Raw genomic sequence first — 16,933 nt, 5'->3', positions numbered from 1 at the left:
GCCCGTGAGCCATGGCCGCTGAGCCTGCGCGTCCGGAGCCTGTGCTCCGCGGCGGGAGAGGCCACAGCAGTGAGAGGCCCGCGTACCGCAAAAAAAAAAAAAAAAAAAGAGTGATTCATAGAATCTTCCAGAGTTGGAAGGTACTTTAAAGAACATCCAATCCTGTCTCTTACCTAATTTTTTTTTTTTTTTGCGGTACGCGGGCCTCTCACTGCTGTGGCCTCTCCCGCCGCGGAGCACAGGCTCCGGACGCGCAGGCTCAGCGGCCATGGCTCACGGGCCCAGCCGCTCCGACGCACGTGGGATCCTCCCGGACCGGGGCACGAACCCGTGTCCGCTGCATCGGCAGGCGGACTCTCCACTACTGCGCCACCAGGGAAGCCCTATGAATCTCTGTTTTGCCTTACCAAAGTTGTGCTTTGAAGCCCTATGAATCTCTGTTTTGCCTTACCAAAGTTGTGCTTTGAAAAGTTTCAGAAGGTACTACATAAACCACAAGCATGGGGCTTCCAAGGAGGAGAAAGAACCTCTGGCTTGGGTGTTATCATTCTGCAATCTGCAGAACTTTGTCTGAATTTGAACACCAAGTCAACAAATCTGATTCCTTTTGTTACATACAGGAAGAACCAATTTACATCATTATCATATTCATTTGTGCAGTTGCATTGTGTCCAGAAACTAGAAATTCTCCATCTTACCTAACTATCGTTAAAGGGAGGGGAAAATCCTAACCAAAATATATTCAAGCTGTTGGTATGAGCAGATAGAAAGGATGCAGTGCTAGGTCTACAAAATACCTTGTGGAGAAGCTGGATTTTGATTGCTTGTGTTTGATGGGATTTTCAAATTACCTTCAAAAGTAGGTCATAAGTGCCTGCCTGAATTAGAGGAAGACTCTCTAGGGACTCCTGCTGTGTTTTAAGAAATCTCCTTTGGAGCACAGGCAGCCTTGTCCCCAGAAAGGAATATATGCAACAATTTCTATCTTGTCTCTAACATGACCAGAAAGGGTAGAGACACAGGATTTAATACCCTCTGGCTATTGTCCAGGGACCAATTACTATATTCACAGCTAACTTAATGGGATCCTGAGCAACATCATTAAGGGCACAGTAGGCAATAAATGATTATTAAGAACCTTGTGAAATTCCCTAGGTAGCTATGCCTGGTCTACCTCTCTTATCTAATACCATCTGTGGATGCACAGATGACCTGGAAATGGAAGTTGTGTAACTAATAACTTCTAATTGAAAGAAATCTAATATAAGCTTCTGTATACTGCTCATTGCATGTTACATCTTAGTTCACACCTAGGGAATCTAAACTAGTATGGCTAACCGCTTTGGAACTCTGAAGATCAATCATTAGGTTTCATAACACCTACTTGTTCTAAGTGAAATAGTATTTTAAAAATTAAGTTGAGTGACAACAGTTTTTGTTAGGAGAATTTTGTAACTTCTTGAGAGATGACTCAGGGTGCCAAACAGAGTGAGGTTGTTAAAATGCAGATTCTTGGCCACTCCCAAGACCTGCTAAATCCAAACCTTCAGGGCTGGAGTCTAGGGACCTAAATTTTAACAAGCTCCCCAGGGGATCCTTATATACTGCAAAGTTTGAGAACTTCTGCCCTAGGGTATCACTAAACCAAAGCTAAATATCACTTCTTACTACCAAATGCTATAAAATGTTGAACTTTTAGCACAACTTTAATTGGCTATAGGGAATCAGCACTTCTTAGTATTAGAAAAATTCCAGTCACAATTTGACTTTCTCATATTTAGGGGCATGATTCAGCAGGTAGCAAAGATGCCATCAGCATCCCTATAGAAATCTGGCCCATCCTGTACAAGTCTGCTGCAAACAGGCTCCCTCCCCACCTCTTGACTGGTACTATGCTCAGTATGACCCAAACTTCATCACTGTCTTTTTCCTTTATCATCATGCTCTCTCTGTTTCTCTAAAGTAAGGACAATGTTAATTTGGGGTATCACATAAAAGCCAGTACACTTTTCCCTTAATGATATTTAAAATTTTTTCTTATATTGTTCTTTTCAGTATATTTACTGACTGAATGGCACAAAATTTGTCCCTATGGTGGCAAAATCCTTTGCCCTCCTAACAAATTTCTGCTTTTAAATAATATTCATAAGTCTATCTGAGCTAACAAAATGACAAAAAACTCAAACACACCAAAAAACCCAGGATTTTGGGTTCAGCAGCCTAAGAGAAAGACCATGTCCACAAGATATATGAAGCTATCCCCTCAGGCACATGAGAATTATTTCACCAAATTCAACATGTAATCCTATCGTGGGCAGAGAATTCTTTGCCTTTTGGAGAATATCAGAAGCCTGAAAACTTACAAAACTATTAAAGAATTGGTAACACGCAAGAACCTTTTATTACAGAAGTTTCCGTGTTCGTTTGTTTTTCAGGAAGAAATACAGCAAGTACAAACACTTGATGAAAACAACATTTATCTACCTAACTGAGCTCACACAGAAACTAGAAATTGAAACGTACCTGTCAAAAAAAAAAAAAGTTCAATTGCTTAGGCACTAGAAATCAAACCTCTTTCATAAAGAAAATTCTCCCAATCAGACACCATTCAGCATGGCTCTATTAGCGTCACTTCTCAAAAGGCAGAAATCTTAAATGGTATGAATCATAACAGCTGGCTTCCACCAACTGCCACTCCACCAGACAGGAAGCTGGTTGTCAATTGGGTGGTAGGGTGTCACTGTCCAGGCAGCTCAGCCTGGGTGGTGGTGGGGCCCGTGAGAGGAGGGGAAGCCCATCTAGGGAAGTTTTGCAGGTAGTAGCTTAGTAAATGGTTCTTTCACAAATTTTTGCATTTAGACTGTGATGCAGAGAAAGCTCTAGTTAAATGTCATAGTCCACTGGGGTCTTTTTCTATCCAGGGAAGGAATATAAAAAGTATGGCTACAGCCCATGCTGAATTTATAATCAATATATAAACTGAATGAAGACAGAAGACATTGAAATTGTTGAGAAATAATCCATTTGCTTAGATACTAAGATTTAAAGGAAATTGACTAGAATGCTATAGAGAATTTGTTTCTTCATAGCAGAGATGTTTAAAGTTAATTCTGTACAGCTACAATAATCATGACAATGTATGGTATTGGGAAAAGGATAGACACATAGATCAATAAAGAGTCCAGAAATAGACTGACATCAATGCTATGGCCAACTGATTCTTGACATAGGTGCAAAGGCATTTCAATGGAGAGAAGACCACCTTTTTAACAAATGGTGTAAATCTATTATGCGGGAAAAGAAAATGAACCTAGACACTTATCTCACATCTTTTACAAAAATTAACTCAAAATGGGCCACAGACTTAAACGTAAATGTAAAACATTTAGGGGAAACATATGGAAAATTTTCATGGCTTTGAGATAGGCAGAGAGTTCTTAGATTTAACACTAAGAGTATTGTCTTTTAAAAAAATTGATAAATTGGACTTCATCAAAATTAAAAACCTTTTTTGCTCTGCAAAATGATACATTTTGCTCTGCAAAAGATACTTTAAGAGAATTAAAAAACAAACCAGAGACTGGGGGAAAATATTTGCAAATCACATACCTGACAAAGAACTTATATCCAGATTACACAAAGAATTTTCAAACCTCAACAATATGAAGACAAACAACCCAATTTTAAACATTGGCAAAAGATCTGAAAAGACCCTTCAACAAAGAAGATATAAGAATGGCAAATAAGCACATGAAAAGGTACCCTACATCATTAGTCGTTAGGGAAATTCAAATTAAAACCACAATGAGACACTAATATGCATCCTCTGGAATGTCTGAAATTAAAAACAAAAAGTTGACAACACAAAGTGTTGGTAAGTACATAGAGAAGCCCAAACTCCAAAATAAATAAATAAATAAAAAGGAAATGGGATAGCCACTTTGGAAAATAGTTTGGCAGTTTATTATAAAGTTAAATACACACTTACTATATGCAGTTAATCCCACTCTTAGGTATTTGCCCAAAGGGGTAAAACTCATGTTCACATAAAAACCACTTGTGAAAGTTTATAGCAGTTTTATTCAGAATCACCAAAAATTAGACAGAATGCAAATATCCTTCAACTGATAACCAAACTGTGATGCATCCATAATGGAATACTATTTTGCAATTAAAAGAAACAAACTACAGATATATTCATCCACATGGATGAATCTCAAATGCATTATGCTAAGTGGAAGAAGCCAGACCAAAAAGCCTACATACTGTATGATTCCATTTATGTGACATTCTGAAAAAGCAAAACTGTAGGAATAGAGAACTGATCAGTGGTTGTCAGGGGTTAAGAGGGAGGGGAGAATGGTCTGACTACAAAGGAACAGCATGAGGGAGTTTGTTGGGAGTAATAGAACTATTCTGTTTGTCTAAAACAAAAGTAAATTTTACTGTACGTAAATTAAAAATAAATTTTAAAGAGTTTATTCTGAGCTAACACTTGAATATTTTACAGCAAACCTTCTGGAATTGCCATTGCAAACCAAGACATGCTTCAAATTTTCTATTTTTAAAGTAAATTTCCAATGCCATGTTCTGTTTTGGAAAACAGTCAAAAATAACATTCAATTGATCTATTCAAACCGATATGCTTAGAGTGAGTGTGTAAAGAACAGGTTCATTTTAAAACCACAAGACAGAAACATTTTTTTTTAAAGATTCAGGAAACTAAAAATGAAGCAAAGATACTGATCAATTCAAAATCTACATAGGACAGACCTCTTCCTCTATGCAGAATACAAGAAATGTCAACATTTGACAAAGCTAAATCATGCTGCTTGGCTTTCTATACTATTGAAGTTCAATACAATCTGCTGATGCCAGTACAATTTTTTTACCACGGGTCAGAGTTACAATAGATCATTAACATTCTGGACTGTTGTTTTTAAGAAATGTGACTATCCCTGTTAGAGACTAATACTTTTTTTTTAATTGAGATATATAAATGATATACAACATTGTGTGAGCTTAAGGTGTACAACATATTGATTTTGATACATTTATATTACAATATGAGGCTAATACTCTTTTGCAGGTAAATCAAATCATACTTTATACTTTTAATATTTTTTATGTTGGATCAGTTGAGAAATATTTTTTTTAAGATTTTTATTATTTTTTTTTCTTTATTTATTTTTGGCTGTGTTGGGTCTTTGTTGCTGCGTGCAGGCTTTCTCTAGTTGCGGTGAGCGGGGGCTACTCTTCCTTGAGGAGCACGAGCTTCTCATTGAGGTGGCTTCTCTTGTTGCAGAGCAAAGGCTCTAAGCACGCGGGCTTCAGTAGTTGTGGCATGCAGGCTCAGTAGTTGTGGCACATGGGCTTAGTAGCTCCACGGCATGCGGTATCTTCCTGGACCAGGGCTCGAACCCGCATCCCCTGCATTGGCAGGCAGACTCCCAACCACTGTGCCACCAGGAAGTCCCTCAGTTGAGAAATATTGAAGAGAACTATCACAATTCAAATAACCGGAGTATTTAAATTACCTAAAATAATTTTTCACATAAAAGAAGTGATTTATTCAAGGCAAAGATAGAGAATCAAGAGGTACAGAATCAGAAACAGAGAGCAGTTCTCCTCATTCTCAGTTAATGGCCCTGCTTCCAAGACCAGATTACAGATTGATTGATTGATTGGCTGCATCGGGTCTTAGTTGTGGCACGTGGATCTTTCGTTGTAGTGCATGGGCTTCTCTCTAGTTCTGGTATGCACACGGGCTTCAGTAGTTGTGGCATGAGGGCTCCAGAGCGCATGGGCTCTGTAGCTGTGGCATGCGGGCTTAGTTGCCCCGCGGCACGTGGGATCTTAGTTCCCTGACCAGGGATCAAACCGGCATCCCCTGAATTGCAAGACAGATTCTTAACCACTGGACCACCAGGGAAGTCCCCAGATTACAGATTATAAGCACATTTCTGTTAATTAGTCACCATTAAAATTAATTTGCTATAACAATTTGAAGGGGGCAGTACTATGCAACCATATCAGCCCTTGGAGAAAAATGTATTCCTTTCCTTTTCCAGGCTTATAATATTCCCTACAATTGAACTGAAGTTTTTAATCCACTCAGGATGGACAATAGTCAATGTACAGCCATGAAACTTTATTCAGTAAATATGTGACTACTACCGGTAGCAACAATCTCTTACTCTTAAATACTTTTTGCAAATAATCACTTTTTTTTTGAATTTTATTTTATTGATTCTTTTATATAGCAGGTTCTTATTAGTTATCCATTTTATACATATTAGTGTATACATGTCAATCCAAATCTCCCAATTCATCACGCCCCCTCCCCCTGCCACTTTCCCCCCTTGGTTAGGAATTAGTGCGTGAATGGTGCTTCTCATCTAATATCCCTTATTCTCATATCTTACATCCCCTGTTAGACTATACTGCCCTGTTTTAAATTCTGTAAATATTCTAACCTATAAGGATCATGTTGGTTCTTAAATTTCCATAATCCAAAGCAACAGCAAAAGCCATGACAGATCAAAAGGTCAAAGATGATAAATATGATACTTGAATAAACTGCTGACTGAAAACAAAATGGGATCAGGGCAAATGCAATTCTAATTCTCTAAGTAGAAACAGAAAAGCTTCTGTGTTCATATGTGTGATATATATATTTTCTACTTTATAAAGTGAGTGGTATTTTGCTTTTGGAACTAGTGATATCATTGGGGATTGTGCTTTTGACCAAAGACTCATTATCAAATAAATCATAGATATGAACAATATGCAATAAAAGCAAAGATATAACAAGTATAAATCCTTGTAATTTAAAATTATAAGACAAGCATTTTCTTTTTTTTTTTTCTTTTTGGCTGTGCCATGCAGCTTGCAGGATCTCAGTTCCCCAACCAGGGACTGAACCTGCACCCTAGGCAGTAAAAGCCCAGAGCCCTAACCACTGGACCACCAGGGAATTCCCAAGATGAGCATTTTAAATGGGCACCTGTGTACATATTTGTTATACCAAGGGTTCCAATATATCACAAATTATCTATGCCACACATAAAAATAGAATTAGCTTTCATAAATCTCACTAAAGTCAATATGCTAGCTATAATAAACCAAAGCTAAATGAAACATTTTATTTACCTTCTAACTATTTAACAGAATATTTGGTGTTTGTGTGGAAGGGGTGATTCAAATGAACTTAAGTCCTTCTTTCAAGACAAACAATATAAAATAGATAACTAATAAGAACTTGCTGTATAAAAAAATAAATTAAATTTAAAAAAAGACCAACAACAAAACCAACCCCCAAGCTGCCCCCCAAAGTAGAACCAACCATTTCCTTTTTATTAATTTTACTGTGACAACCTGACACTTTCAGTGTAATTCCTCAGACCTTAGAGCCATGTTCAAAGACAGAAGTGATAGATTTGGAAAAGGAAATTTTAGGTTCTGACTAAGCTCGGTCACTTACCAATTGGGTGATCACAGCCTCTCTGAGCCTCAGTTACTTTAAAGGTAAAATTAGTATAAAACAATGACTATCTCACAGAGTACAGAGAAAATTCAAAGAGATAATATAACTTAATTGTTTTTAAAATGCAAAGTCCCATCAGGAATTTAAGCTATTATTAATTATCAATATTGTTCTAGATGTTGATGGCATTTGGTCCACTATTAGTATGTTTTGAAGTGAAAAGCTAAACAGTCATTTTGCCCCATCTAATCTTCCTACTTCCTCAGTTTATTCAGAAATGCATGTGCTCCTTTTCAGTACAAAACAGCATGGAAACAGTTAAGAGTTGTGAGGTCACTCTTTACCATGCTTCTCATTCTCAGAGCTTATTTGACACCTTTCAGGGCACTTTGCGCTATGCTGAAAAGCCACAAAAACAATTATCATGTGGGAGAAAGGGACATCTTGGTCACTATATTGTGCAATTCTGTGGACAGGACATTTTTCTCAGTCGGTACAGAGGGAAAGAGTTTTATTGGTGTGCAGGAGAATTAAACCAAAGTCATTTTGCTTTCAAAAGACATACAACTTCCTAGAGCCTGCTCTTCAAGTGGGAAAGGCAAGGAACAAAGAGGGAGAGAAGTCCAGAAAAGTGTCAGTCAAGACTGGTATCTCTGTCTTAGGAAGCCAGAGCTGTATTTTCCATATAGCTGAGAGAATGAGAGAGAACCCCGCCCACCTCACCTTCTACACAGCACCACCCACAGAAAGAAGGAATTTGAACTGGAGGGGAGGAAGTGAGAGGGGGTTGGGGGCAGGGGGATACTTACTCCCAGATTACAATTTTTCAAAAGAACCAGAGGGTCCTAGGAGGAGGAAAGGACTTTGGAGACTAAGAGACTGCAGAGAGAGTAGTCTAGAGCTGGGATAGCTTCCCCCAAGATTGGGAAGGGGAAGAGGCTGCCAATCCCAGGAAGGGTTCGGCCCAAGTCCACTGTCTTTTCAGCTCCCCAGGAAAGGACATGCCTGGAGAGGAGAGTTGGACCTAGTACCCCAGTTTCCAGATGAGCTATACCTCTCAGGAAATCACATAGACCACCATCATAAATGTTTCAGTGCTAAGTAGTGACTAGGGAAAGTTTCAGCCTCCCATCTCATAATCCCTATCAACGCCACCCTCAACGCAATGGCCATATAAACACACAATCTAAAGTAAAACCAGTATGTTTGCTATGTAAACCCAGTTTTAATTCACATCCCCTGGTTCCTTCCATCCAGATTGCACCCAATCTTAAACCCTTCCTAAAGGGAAATTCTTGAGCTTCTAATGGATTATACCAGCACCAATGGACATAGACCAGAGAGCCTTCCGCATATATTCTGGGACCTCTGTAACACCTGCAGATTTATTGTTCTACCACACAGAGAGACGGGGGGCTCAGAACCACATTTACCAATAATGATGATGATGGTGATGATAAATAATGCAATATGACATTTCTTACACTTGAGTGGAATGCAGTAAAAACAATCACACATGACACAATTGCTCAGCTTAAAATTTGTGTTTAGGCAACAAATATTTATGTCCCTTCTGTAGGTATTTCACTTTTATTCTCTATGAACATTTAGTGAAGTTCCTTTAAAACCATCAAGCTCCTACTTCAGCTGTGTCCAAGGAAAGGAGATTTTTGCTTCTAAGCTGTAACTCCATAACGTCTGTGTTCTCTTTTCATAACAGAAGCCACTGCCTTGTATTAAGACATTAGTAGAAACTATTTTATAAGTGGCTTTAAGAAATAACTCACAAAACTACTAAGACGTGTATAAGACAGAATGGCCTTCAGCACTGAAAAGCACTAAAGCAGAGACTGAAAACTAGAAAGCTGTGGCCTAACTCAGGCCAAGAGACTTTTTGAACGTCCACAAAACGTTTATTGACATTTTTAGTAAGGTGCCAACAAATAAACTCAGAAAGCCCATGTAAAAATCTTCGATTTACAGCTTTTCTTGAAAAATTAGAAGATCGGACAACACTGGGTCCCTGCAGGTTCACCTGGCAACAATCAGCCAAACCAGAAAATCACTGAGCCCTTTAAACACCCCCAGCTCACCACAGTCCAGCACCTTCAGTCCCTGCGGCAAACTGGCCACTTCACTAATTTCGGGTACCTAATGGTCCCTGAAGGCATCTGAACTGGTGACCTCAGTTCCAAAGGATAAGTAAGAAATGCTCATTAAATACGTGGCAACCCAGAATGAAGGGTGGCCCAGCACCTGAAGACCAGCGATGGCCTTGATATTCACACAACCTCTGTCTGCACCGCACACTAGACATCAGAGATGGAGCAAGTCCTGAACAAGGTTACTTCCTTTTCACTTTTTTCTTCCACTGAATTATCATATAAGACAGATTTCTTCTCAGTTATTAAGTCCAAAACAATAGCTACGCAGCGTATATAGTGACAATAATGACACTTAAAAAGCTGATTCAGACCCTGCCTCTCTTGGTTGTCATGAGTTAAGCAGGTTGCTTTTTTTTTTTTTTTTTTTGTGGTACGCGGGCCTCTCACTGTTGTGGCCTCTCCAGTTGCGCAGCACAGGCTCCGGACGCACAGGCTCAGTGGCCATGGCTCACGGGCTTAGCCGCTCCGCGGCATGTGGGATCTTCCCGGACCAAGGCACGAACCCGTGTCCTCTTCATCGGCAGGCGGACTCTCAACCATTGCACCACCAGGGAAGCCCCTAGACAGGTTGCTTTTAAATTAAGTGTCTCAGTCTCCTCATTCGTAAAATGAATGAGTTTAGCTAGAATGATCATTAAGATCACTTTTAGTTGGCCTCTCCCCATCTATACCACCTCTACTTATCTAGAATCTATCTACTCAACCCTCAGGAAATGTTCAAGTTCCACACCACCACAAAACTTCTGCAGACTTCTCCTTTCTTTGAAGTTTTAAGCTCATAAACACTACCACCCAAATTAGCACTTACTAATTCTCTAATCACTTTGAGTTTGTTGGTTCATTCCCCATATTCAAACAGAAGATCTCTTTAAATAAGAGACTACACTGTTTATTTTTTAAATCTTCCACAGCATTTTACATTTATTTAGCAATCAATAATTGTTAATTAAACTGAATAATGATACAGAAAATATCTATAAAGTGGCAAACTTCCCAAAGAGCAACTTTCACCAGCCTCCTGAGAAGGAATTAACCTTATCAGCGTCACAACTTGCCCATTTGATTCAGGCAGGCATAATGTGTACTATGCAATGAAGAGACACACAACTAGATTACCCTATTGTTTTTTTTTTTTTTAAGATGTTGGAGGTAGGAGTTTATTAATTTATTTATTTTTGCTGTGTTGGGTCTTTGTTTCTGTGCGAGGGCTTTCTCTAGTTGTGGCAAGCGGGGGCCACTCTTCATCGCAGTGCACGGGACTTTCACTATTGCGGCCTGTCTTGTTGCGGAGCACAGGCTCCAGGCGCGCAGGCTCAATAGCTGTGGCTCACGGGCTCAGTTGCTCCGCGGCATGCGGGATCCTCCCAGACCAGGGCTCGAACCCGTGTCCCCTGCATTGGCAGGCAGACTCCCAACCACCGCGCCACCAGGGAAGCCCCTACCCTATTGTCTTGTACATGTTCATTGCTTCCTTCCATAGTCGAAATGCTCAAAAGAGGAAAAATACAAACAATAACTCACTACAATAATATACTGTATTACTCACTGAAAGATTAGGTTACTCACTAAAATACAGCATGAGAAAAATTTTCCTACCACAATTAAGAAAAGAAAATCAATTTCTATTAAGGGGCTGTGGGTCAGACATTTAAAAACTACAGTGAAAACCACCCTTGCTCCTCCCCCACCCCTTGGATGTCATCAGAAGTTCTGAGTAAGAGGAGGCCAAGTTAAGATGCCATGTGGGCGGGGATTTACCCACCTTCACCAGAAAAGCAATGGTATACAGGTTTTACTTGTTCTGGTCAAACTCTCCTCCCCACCCCCAAATAATTAAAACTTTAGATATGTGGTCAGTCAGTCCTTCCCTATCAAAGAGCAAAGCAAACAGGAAAAAAGAATAATTCAAGTATAAGACTTTAAAAAAAATTTTTGTGATTGCCTTAATTTATTCAATGAATTTAAGATAATTAACACTAGTAAACTAAATTAACAAGTGTTAATCACGCCTTAACAGCTAGCCAAATCTAGTGGATTGAAGTTAAATCAATTTTAAAAATGTTCTCCTGTGATGGAACAACACTTAATACAGATGTTTCCACTTAACCCATATTCTGTGGAAGGAGAATTCGTTCTATAATTTGTATTATACACATACAAGGCTTGAGGGTCTGAATCAAGAGGTGGTGTACATGTAGGCTCGAGGATTTATTAAGGGGAGGGGGTGAATCATGAAAACAATCCCACTTGGACCTTTCTGGAAAATCATGGCCCTATCCAATTAAAAAGTATGGGAAATACTGATTAAATGCCTATAATTTTTCTGGGGAATCCCTGTAAAACGCAACAAGGTTTTACAATCTGAGGGAAACAAAAATCGTCTCAAATTTAAAAATAATAATCATTAAAAAAAACTGCCTTGCAACAGTTTCAAGCCTTCGAACGGTTTGTTTTTATCTGGTGGTGCTGATCACCCTGTTAACTCATCCCCTCTGACGGGAAGCCTGTCAGTCCCTCCACACACAGCCTGAAGAGGGCTCCTGATTAGGCTTCCTCCTTTAGCCACGCCTACACATGGAGCATCGCGAGGAACGGAAAGTATGCCCAGCCTCCGCAGCCCCTCACACACCCATCTCCTACGGTTACCATCAATAGCTTAAACTCTAGGTTTTCCCACATCCCTGTCAAATGAAATGGACAGAACCCAAACGAACCGGAGAATGATGTCGCTGTTTCTCTTAATTTAGGTCAAGGACACTTACACTCTTCTACTGCCCTTTGAAAGGAAAATCCTAACTGCCCCTCCAAGTCCCATAAAAAGGCACAACCCTGTTCCTATGGCGAAGTCTAAAGGAACGGAATACCGTTTCTCTGGGATCACAACAGGGCATGGCGTGGGAAAAACCTTTAAATTCCGTTTTCTTTAGTACTATGCCCACCACACCAAAGGGATTTAACCTTTAGGCATGGTGTTGTACTTAAGATGCTCCACACAATCTAGCAGAAACTCTTAAAACCAAGGGCCAACTCACTAATTTCAAATTTAGGGTTAAATGACGGAGAAGGGCACCCTCCCCCATTTCGGTCGCACAGCAATAGCAATGAGTTTTGAGGAGAGACTCTCCAGTGACTCAGCCTACAGCGACCTCCCTCACACGCACACATCCTACTCCACAAACTAACGCAGCCGTCGGGGGACGAAGTCCTTACTTGGCCTCACATTCGGGGTGGGGATCCTCCTCTCCAAGGACCACCAGCGCAGGAAGAGACTCTCCCCTACACTCCGGCTCTCTACTACTATACCCCCAAGGGGCGGGGCTTCGACCCCAGGTAACCAGACCAGGCAATCTGGACACCCAATTAGCAGGGGATCCCCCAAACCAGCCTGGCCAATAGCGGCCAGTGGGCCAAGACGACCAGACGTGACGTCAGGTACGATTAAGTTGGCGCGTCACCTCGACGTCAGCCTCTTACCTCTCGGACGTCCCGTCCCGGGAGCAAACTCCAGCGACTTTGGGCTCCGCCCCCGTGAGAGCGGAGGGCGGCCAATGAGGACGGCTCTGAGGGGACCGGGGCCAATGAGACGAGCCCGGGGCGGGGCACGAGGCCGGAGGGTGGGGCGGGTGGCGGCGGTGGCAGCCCGAGGTCTGGCTGCGCGCAGTCTATGACAGTACGTCAGCAGCGGGATGGCCGTAGCTGTGGCGGCGGCTGCAGAAGCCCGAGCAGCCGCGGCCGCAGTGGAGGCTAGAGCCCGAGCGGCGTCGGCGGCGGCACCCCGGGGAGTTTAAGATGGCGGCAGGGGGGGCGGCGGGCCTGCGGGAGGAGCAGCGCTATGGGCTGTCGTGCGGGAGGCTGGGACAGGACAACACCACCGTACTGCATGTGAAGCTCACCGAGACGGCGATCCGCGCGCTCGAGACCTACCAGAGCCACGAGGTGAGCTGGGCAGTTGGCCGGGTTCGGGAAGGAAGAGGGCGTCCCTCGCCGCCCCGCCGCGCCTCTCCCTGCCACCGGCACCTGGCTTGGGGCCGGTGGAGCAGGGGCTCGCCGTCAGCGCCCGCGGCGGCAGGGCTGGGCAGGGCCGGGCAGGGTCGCTGACGCCGCCGTCCCGGGCCAGCTGGGCGCCTGGGCGTTGGGAGGCGGGCGGGCGGGCGGCCCCTGGCGGCGGGGCCGAGGCAGCCGCAGCCCTGGCTCGGCTGCGCAGCCGCTGCGGGACTTTCCGACGGCGCCCGGGTTTTCTAGCCTTTTCTGTCCCAGTGAGGGAGAAGGGCAACAGGGAGACGAGTGAGATGGCTCTTCTGCCCACGGCGTGTCGGGGGGGTGGGGAGGGGTCGGAGGGCAGCGTCCGGGTAACGAACCCGAGAGGACCGGCGGGCACTAATCGTCCGCGTTTTGGGGGTACCACCGCGGACCAGCAGAGACCGGGACACAGGCGCTCCGCGTATGAAGGTGGGATACACATTGTACTCGCAAGAACTTGGGGATACAGGCGCTGAGCTTATGGGGCCGGGCGGGGGGCACACCGTGTACTCGGAAAGGCTGAGGCACAGACAGTCCGCGTATGAGAGAGGAGGGGGACACACCTTACACTTCCAGAGACTTGGGCACACGGGCGCTTCGCGTTCCCAGAGACACAACACCGCGTAGCGAGAGCCACACACAGCCAGCGCTCACCCGGGAGCAGAGACATCGGTTACTGAGGAGAGAGAGTCTCCGTGGCTCCTCATACCCGAAAGACGCGTCGCTCGCGTCTGAGGCGGATTCACAGACTTGGAAACTTGGATCGAGGGTCCGGGGCGGGGGCGGGGATACACTGCGTCCCGGGCAGACTCGGGTTTCTCACCCTGCACCGCGTGCCGGAGAGAGATCCATGGACACACACAACTCGAGCACAGCGAAGGCTCACGTACTCGGCAGTTGGAGGACAAACCCAGGGACGCGTTTTCACGTTTAAAAAAAAAAAAAAAAAAGTGAGGGATAGAGTGGGAGGCATAGCGAAGAAATGCCGCAACCGGAGTGCCTAGGGAAGCCGTTTATGGAGATGCAGTACTGTGAATGAGTGAGGGAGACAGAGTGGACGCATCGCATAAGGGGAGGGATATACCGTATGAGGGACCGGTAACAGTCACTCTGAGAAGAGAGACCGTCCGTGGAGCAGAGAACCCACAGGGTATCCCGACAAATAGCCAAGTCCATGTCAAGGAAACACGCTCCGATTAACTGATCTCATAAAGCAGGGCCAGAGGGATACCCAGACACGCTCATAGTTATTCAGATAAAAGTGGAGAAAGGAATTAACATCTGTTGAGCTCCCACTAGTGCCAGGCCCTTTAAATGCTTGGAAGGAAGGTCCAGAGTTGGAGGCAAAACCGCAGGAGAGGTGTGAACCTGGGCCAAGGGAGACTTACCTTCAGGGGGCCCCTACATAAGCATGCACACAGGAGGAGGCACACAGTTGTGCACAGCTTGAGGAGTACATGAGCTCACATGATAGTGTACATGTAAACAGCAGGAGCGACTCAGAAATGAGCATGCCCTCAGGATGGCACTCACAGAATTGAGTGGACACATGGATGTACATTCCAGGGCATATGAGTTACCCACCAGAGAAGCATAGGCGAAAAACACTCAGACTCGGGGGTGGAGGGAGGAGTGCATGCACAGGGAGAAAGATACTTTTCCTACACACCATGAAGTCTCAGGGAAAGAGGGTCTCATGTATGGCTGGGAAGTCACACAGCAATAGAAATGTGAGGAAATACAAGAAATAAAAACTGCATGTGTCAGTAGCTACTCCCAAACAGGTGCATCTGCAGGGAAGAGACCAGCACCAGCACCAGCATGGAGTGGGAGGCCCATCTGGGGGAAGCCAGATAGGCAGGCAGAGGGACACAGGGGCAGACACTGGAGAGAAACTCAGCCCTGCAAGATGGAGAGATAAGCTTGCCTGTTCCAAGAGGAGGGTGTGGGAAGGAATGACAGTGGGAAGAAGGTAGGTCAGGGTATGTAAAGAGAAAAACACCGGAGAGGAAGAGGCCAGCAGGAGGAGGCCAACCTCCAGTCAGAAACAGACCCAGGGAGCAGAAAAAGACTGACACACAGGGGTGGGGAGAGGCATCTCTGGGGACAGTAGGTCAGCCAGTCACCTTGGGGGGACAACTGGCAAACTGTACAGCTGATCACAACAAGATTGACAGACACTGACCTGGAAGAGGTGGGTGAGGAGGCCCGCACAGGGAAGGGATGGTACCCAGGGAGAGAGAGGTGACAGAGAAGCCCCCAGTGCTCACTGAGAATGCTGTTTGTTTTTCTCCCTTCATTTCTGCCTCCCGCACCTTAGTGTTTACGTGCTTGGGATTAAAGTTGGAATGCTTGGATTCTAAAAGCCCCACATATATACCACTGTCTTAAGAAACAGCAGATCAAAAATTCTTCCTCTTCCAACCCACCACTTAGTTCTTGATTTTTTTTAAGTTATATTTATTTATTTTTACAGTCAAAGGTACCAAAGTCAATGGTTTTCCTTGCTCCTGACTACTTCTATTGCCTATTAATATCATTACCATCTGTTTCCATCTCTGTGCATGCAAATTAATGTATCTAGTCAATCTGTACAGAGGCAGAGAAGGGAAAGGGAGAAGACTTTTCCAACTCCCTCTACCCTTCTGAGTTGGACCCAGGTAGATTGAGACAATCCGTGGATTCCTTTTCTTCTAAAAGTTGGTAGTAGAAGCAGTACTATGCATGGAGAGGAGGAAGAAATAAGCTGACTTGGCCGTTGCAGTTGGACACTGCCTTGTTTCTGACTTAACCAGTTCCTGTCCCCAGGCCTCACTGTCACTTTGGCCACAGAAACACTTCTTAAGGGGCTTAGAAAAGCAGGATTTGGGGTGAGACTGTTAACTTCAGACAGCTGAAAAGTGGGAAGAGACAAAAGAAAAAGAAATGAGGTACTGTTGGAACTTACTACAGTATCCTCTGGTGTGTTCAGCCAAGTCTCCCACAATGTGTCCTCAGTGTCCCACCTTCTGACTAGGGCCAGACCACGGCTCCCCCATCAACACGGTAAAGTAGCCAGCAGTGGGCATATGGCCGAGCTTTTCTCCTCCAGTAGAAGGATACATACTTGGTCTTTTACGCTTTCACTTTCCACCCTTATCAAATTAGGGCTCCTAACTTTAAATTGTAGCTGCGTTTGGAAAAATGTTGGAATGCATTGGCTACTCAGGGAGAAGTTTCTATTCTCTCCTGGGGAGAGGGGCAGGATGGCTTTAACTTCTCA

General features: G+C 43.8%; 1 protein-coding gene and 1 long non-coding RNA gene across 5 annotated transcripts in view; one reads left to right on the top strand and one right to left on the bottom strand.

Moving 5' to 3' along the window:
• Positions 1 to 13,119, bottom strand: part of LOC111184207 (uncharacterized) — a 230,592-nt gene extending 217,473 nt beyond the window's left edge. For both annotated transcript variants that reach the window (XR_016392726.1, XR_002647227.3), the window contains exon 1: positions 12,862 to 13,119. This is a non-coding gene — a long non-coding RNA (uncharacterized LOC111184207). The remainder of the gene's footprint in view (positions 1 to 12,861) is intronic.
• A 188-nt stretch (positions 13,120 to 13,307) lies between these two features.
• The window catches only part of ELL2 (elongation factor for RNA polymerase II 2), a 75,619-nt gene continuing 71,993 nt past the window's right edge, over positions 13,308 to 16,933 (top strand). Inside the window, exon 1 of one of the 3 annotated variants that reach the window (XM_089909119.1) lies at positions 13,308 to 13,587. In XM_089909119.1, coding sequence (XP_089765245.1) covers positions 13,441 to 13,587 — 147 coding nt within the window. In that variant the 5' untranslated portion in view covers positions 13,308 to 13,440. Of the gene's footprint in view, positions 13,588 to 14,078; positions 14,101 to 16,933 lie in introns of those variants that run through there. The other 2 variants (XM_022592448.3, XM_089909120.1) reach the window with 2 other exon arrangements.

This window comes from Delphinapterus leucas, chromosome 3 (assembly GCF_059928025.1).
Source record: "Delphinapterus leucas isolate spDelLeu-1000000601 "Yukka" chromosome 3, BTC_Dleu_Yukka2, whole genome shotgun sequence".
Classification (NCBI taxonomy): Eukaryota; Metazoa; Chordata; class Mammalia; order Artiodactyla; family Monodontidae; genus Delphinapterus; species Delphinapterus leucas.
Note: the sequence above shows the minus strand (reverse complement) of the source record. Positions and strands in the feature narration are given on the sequence as shown.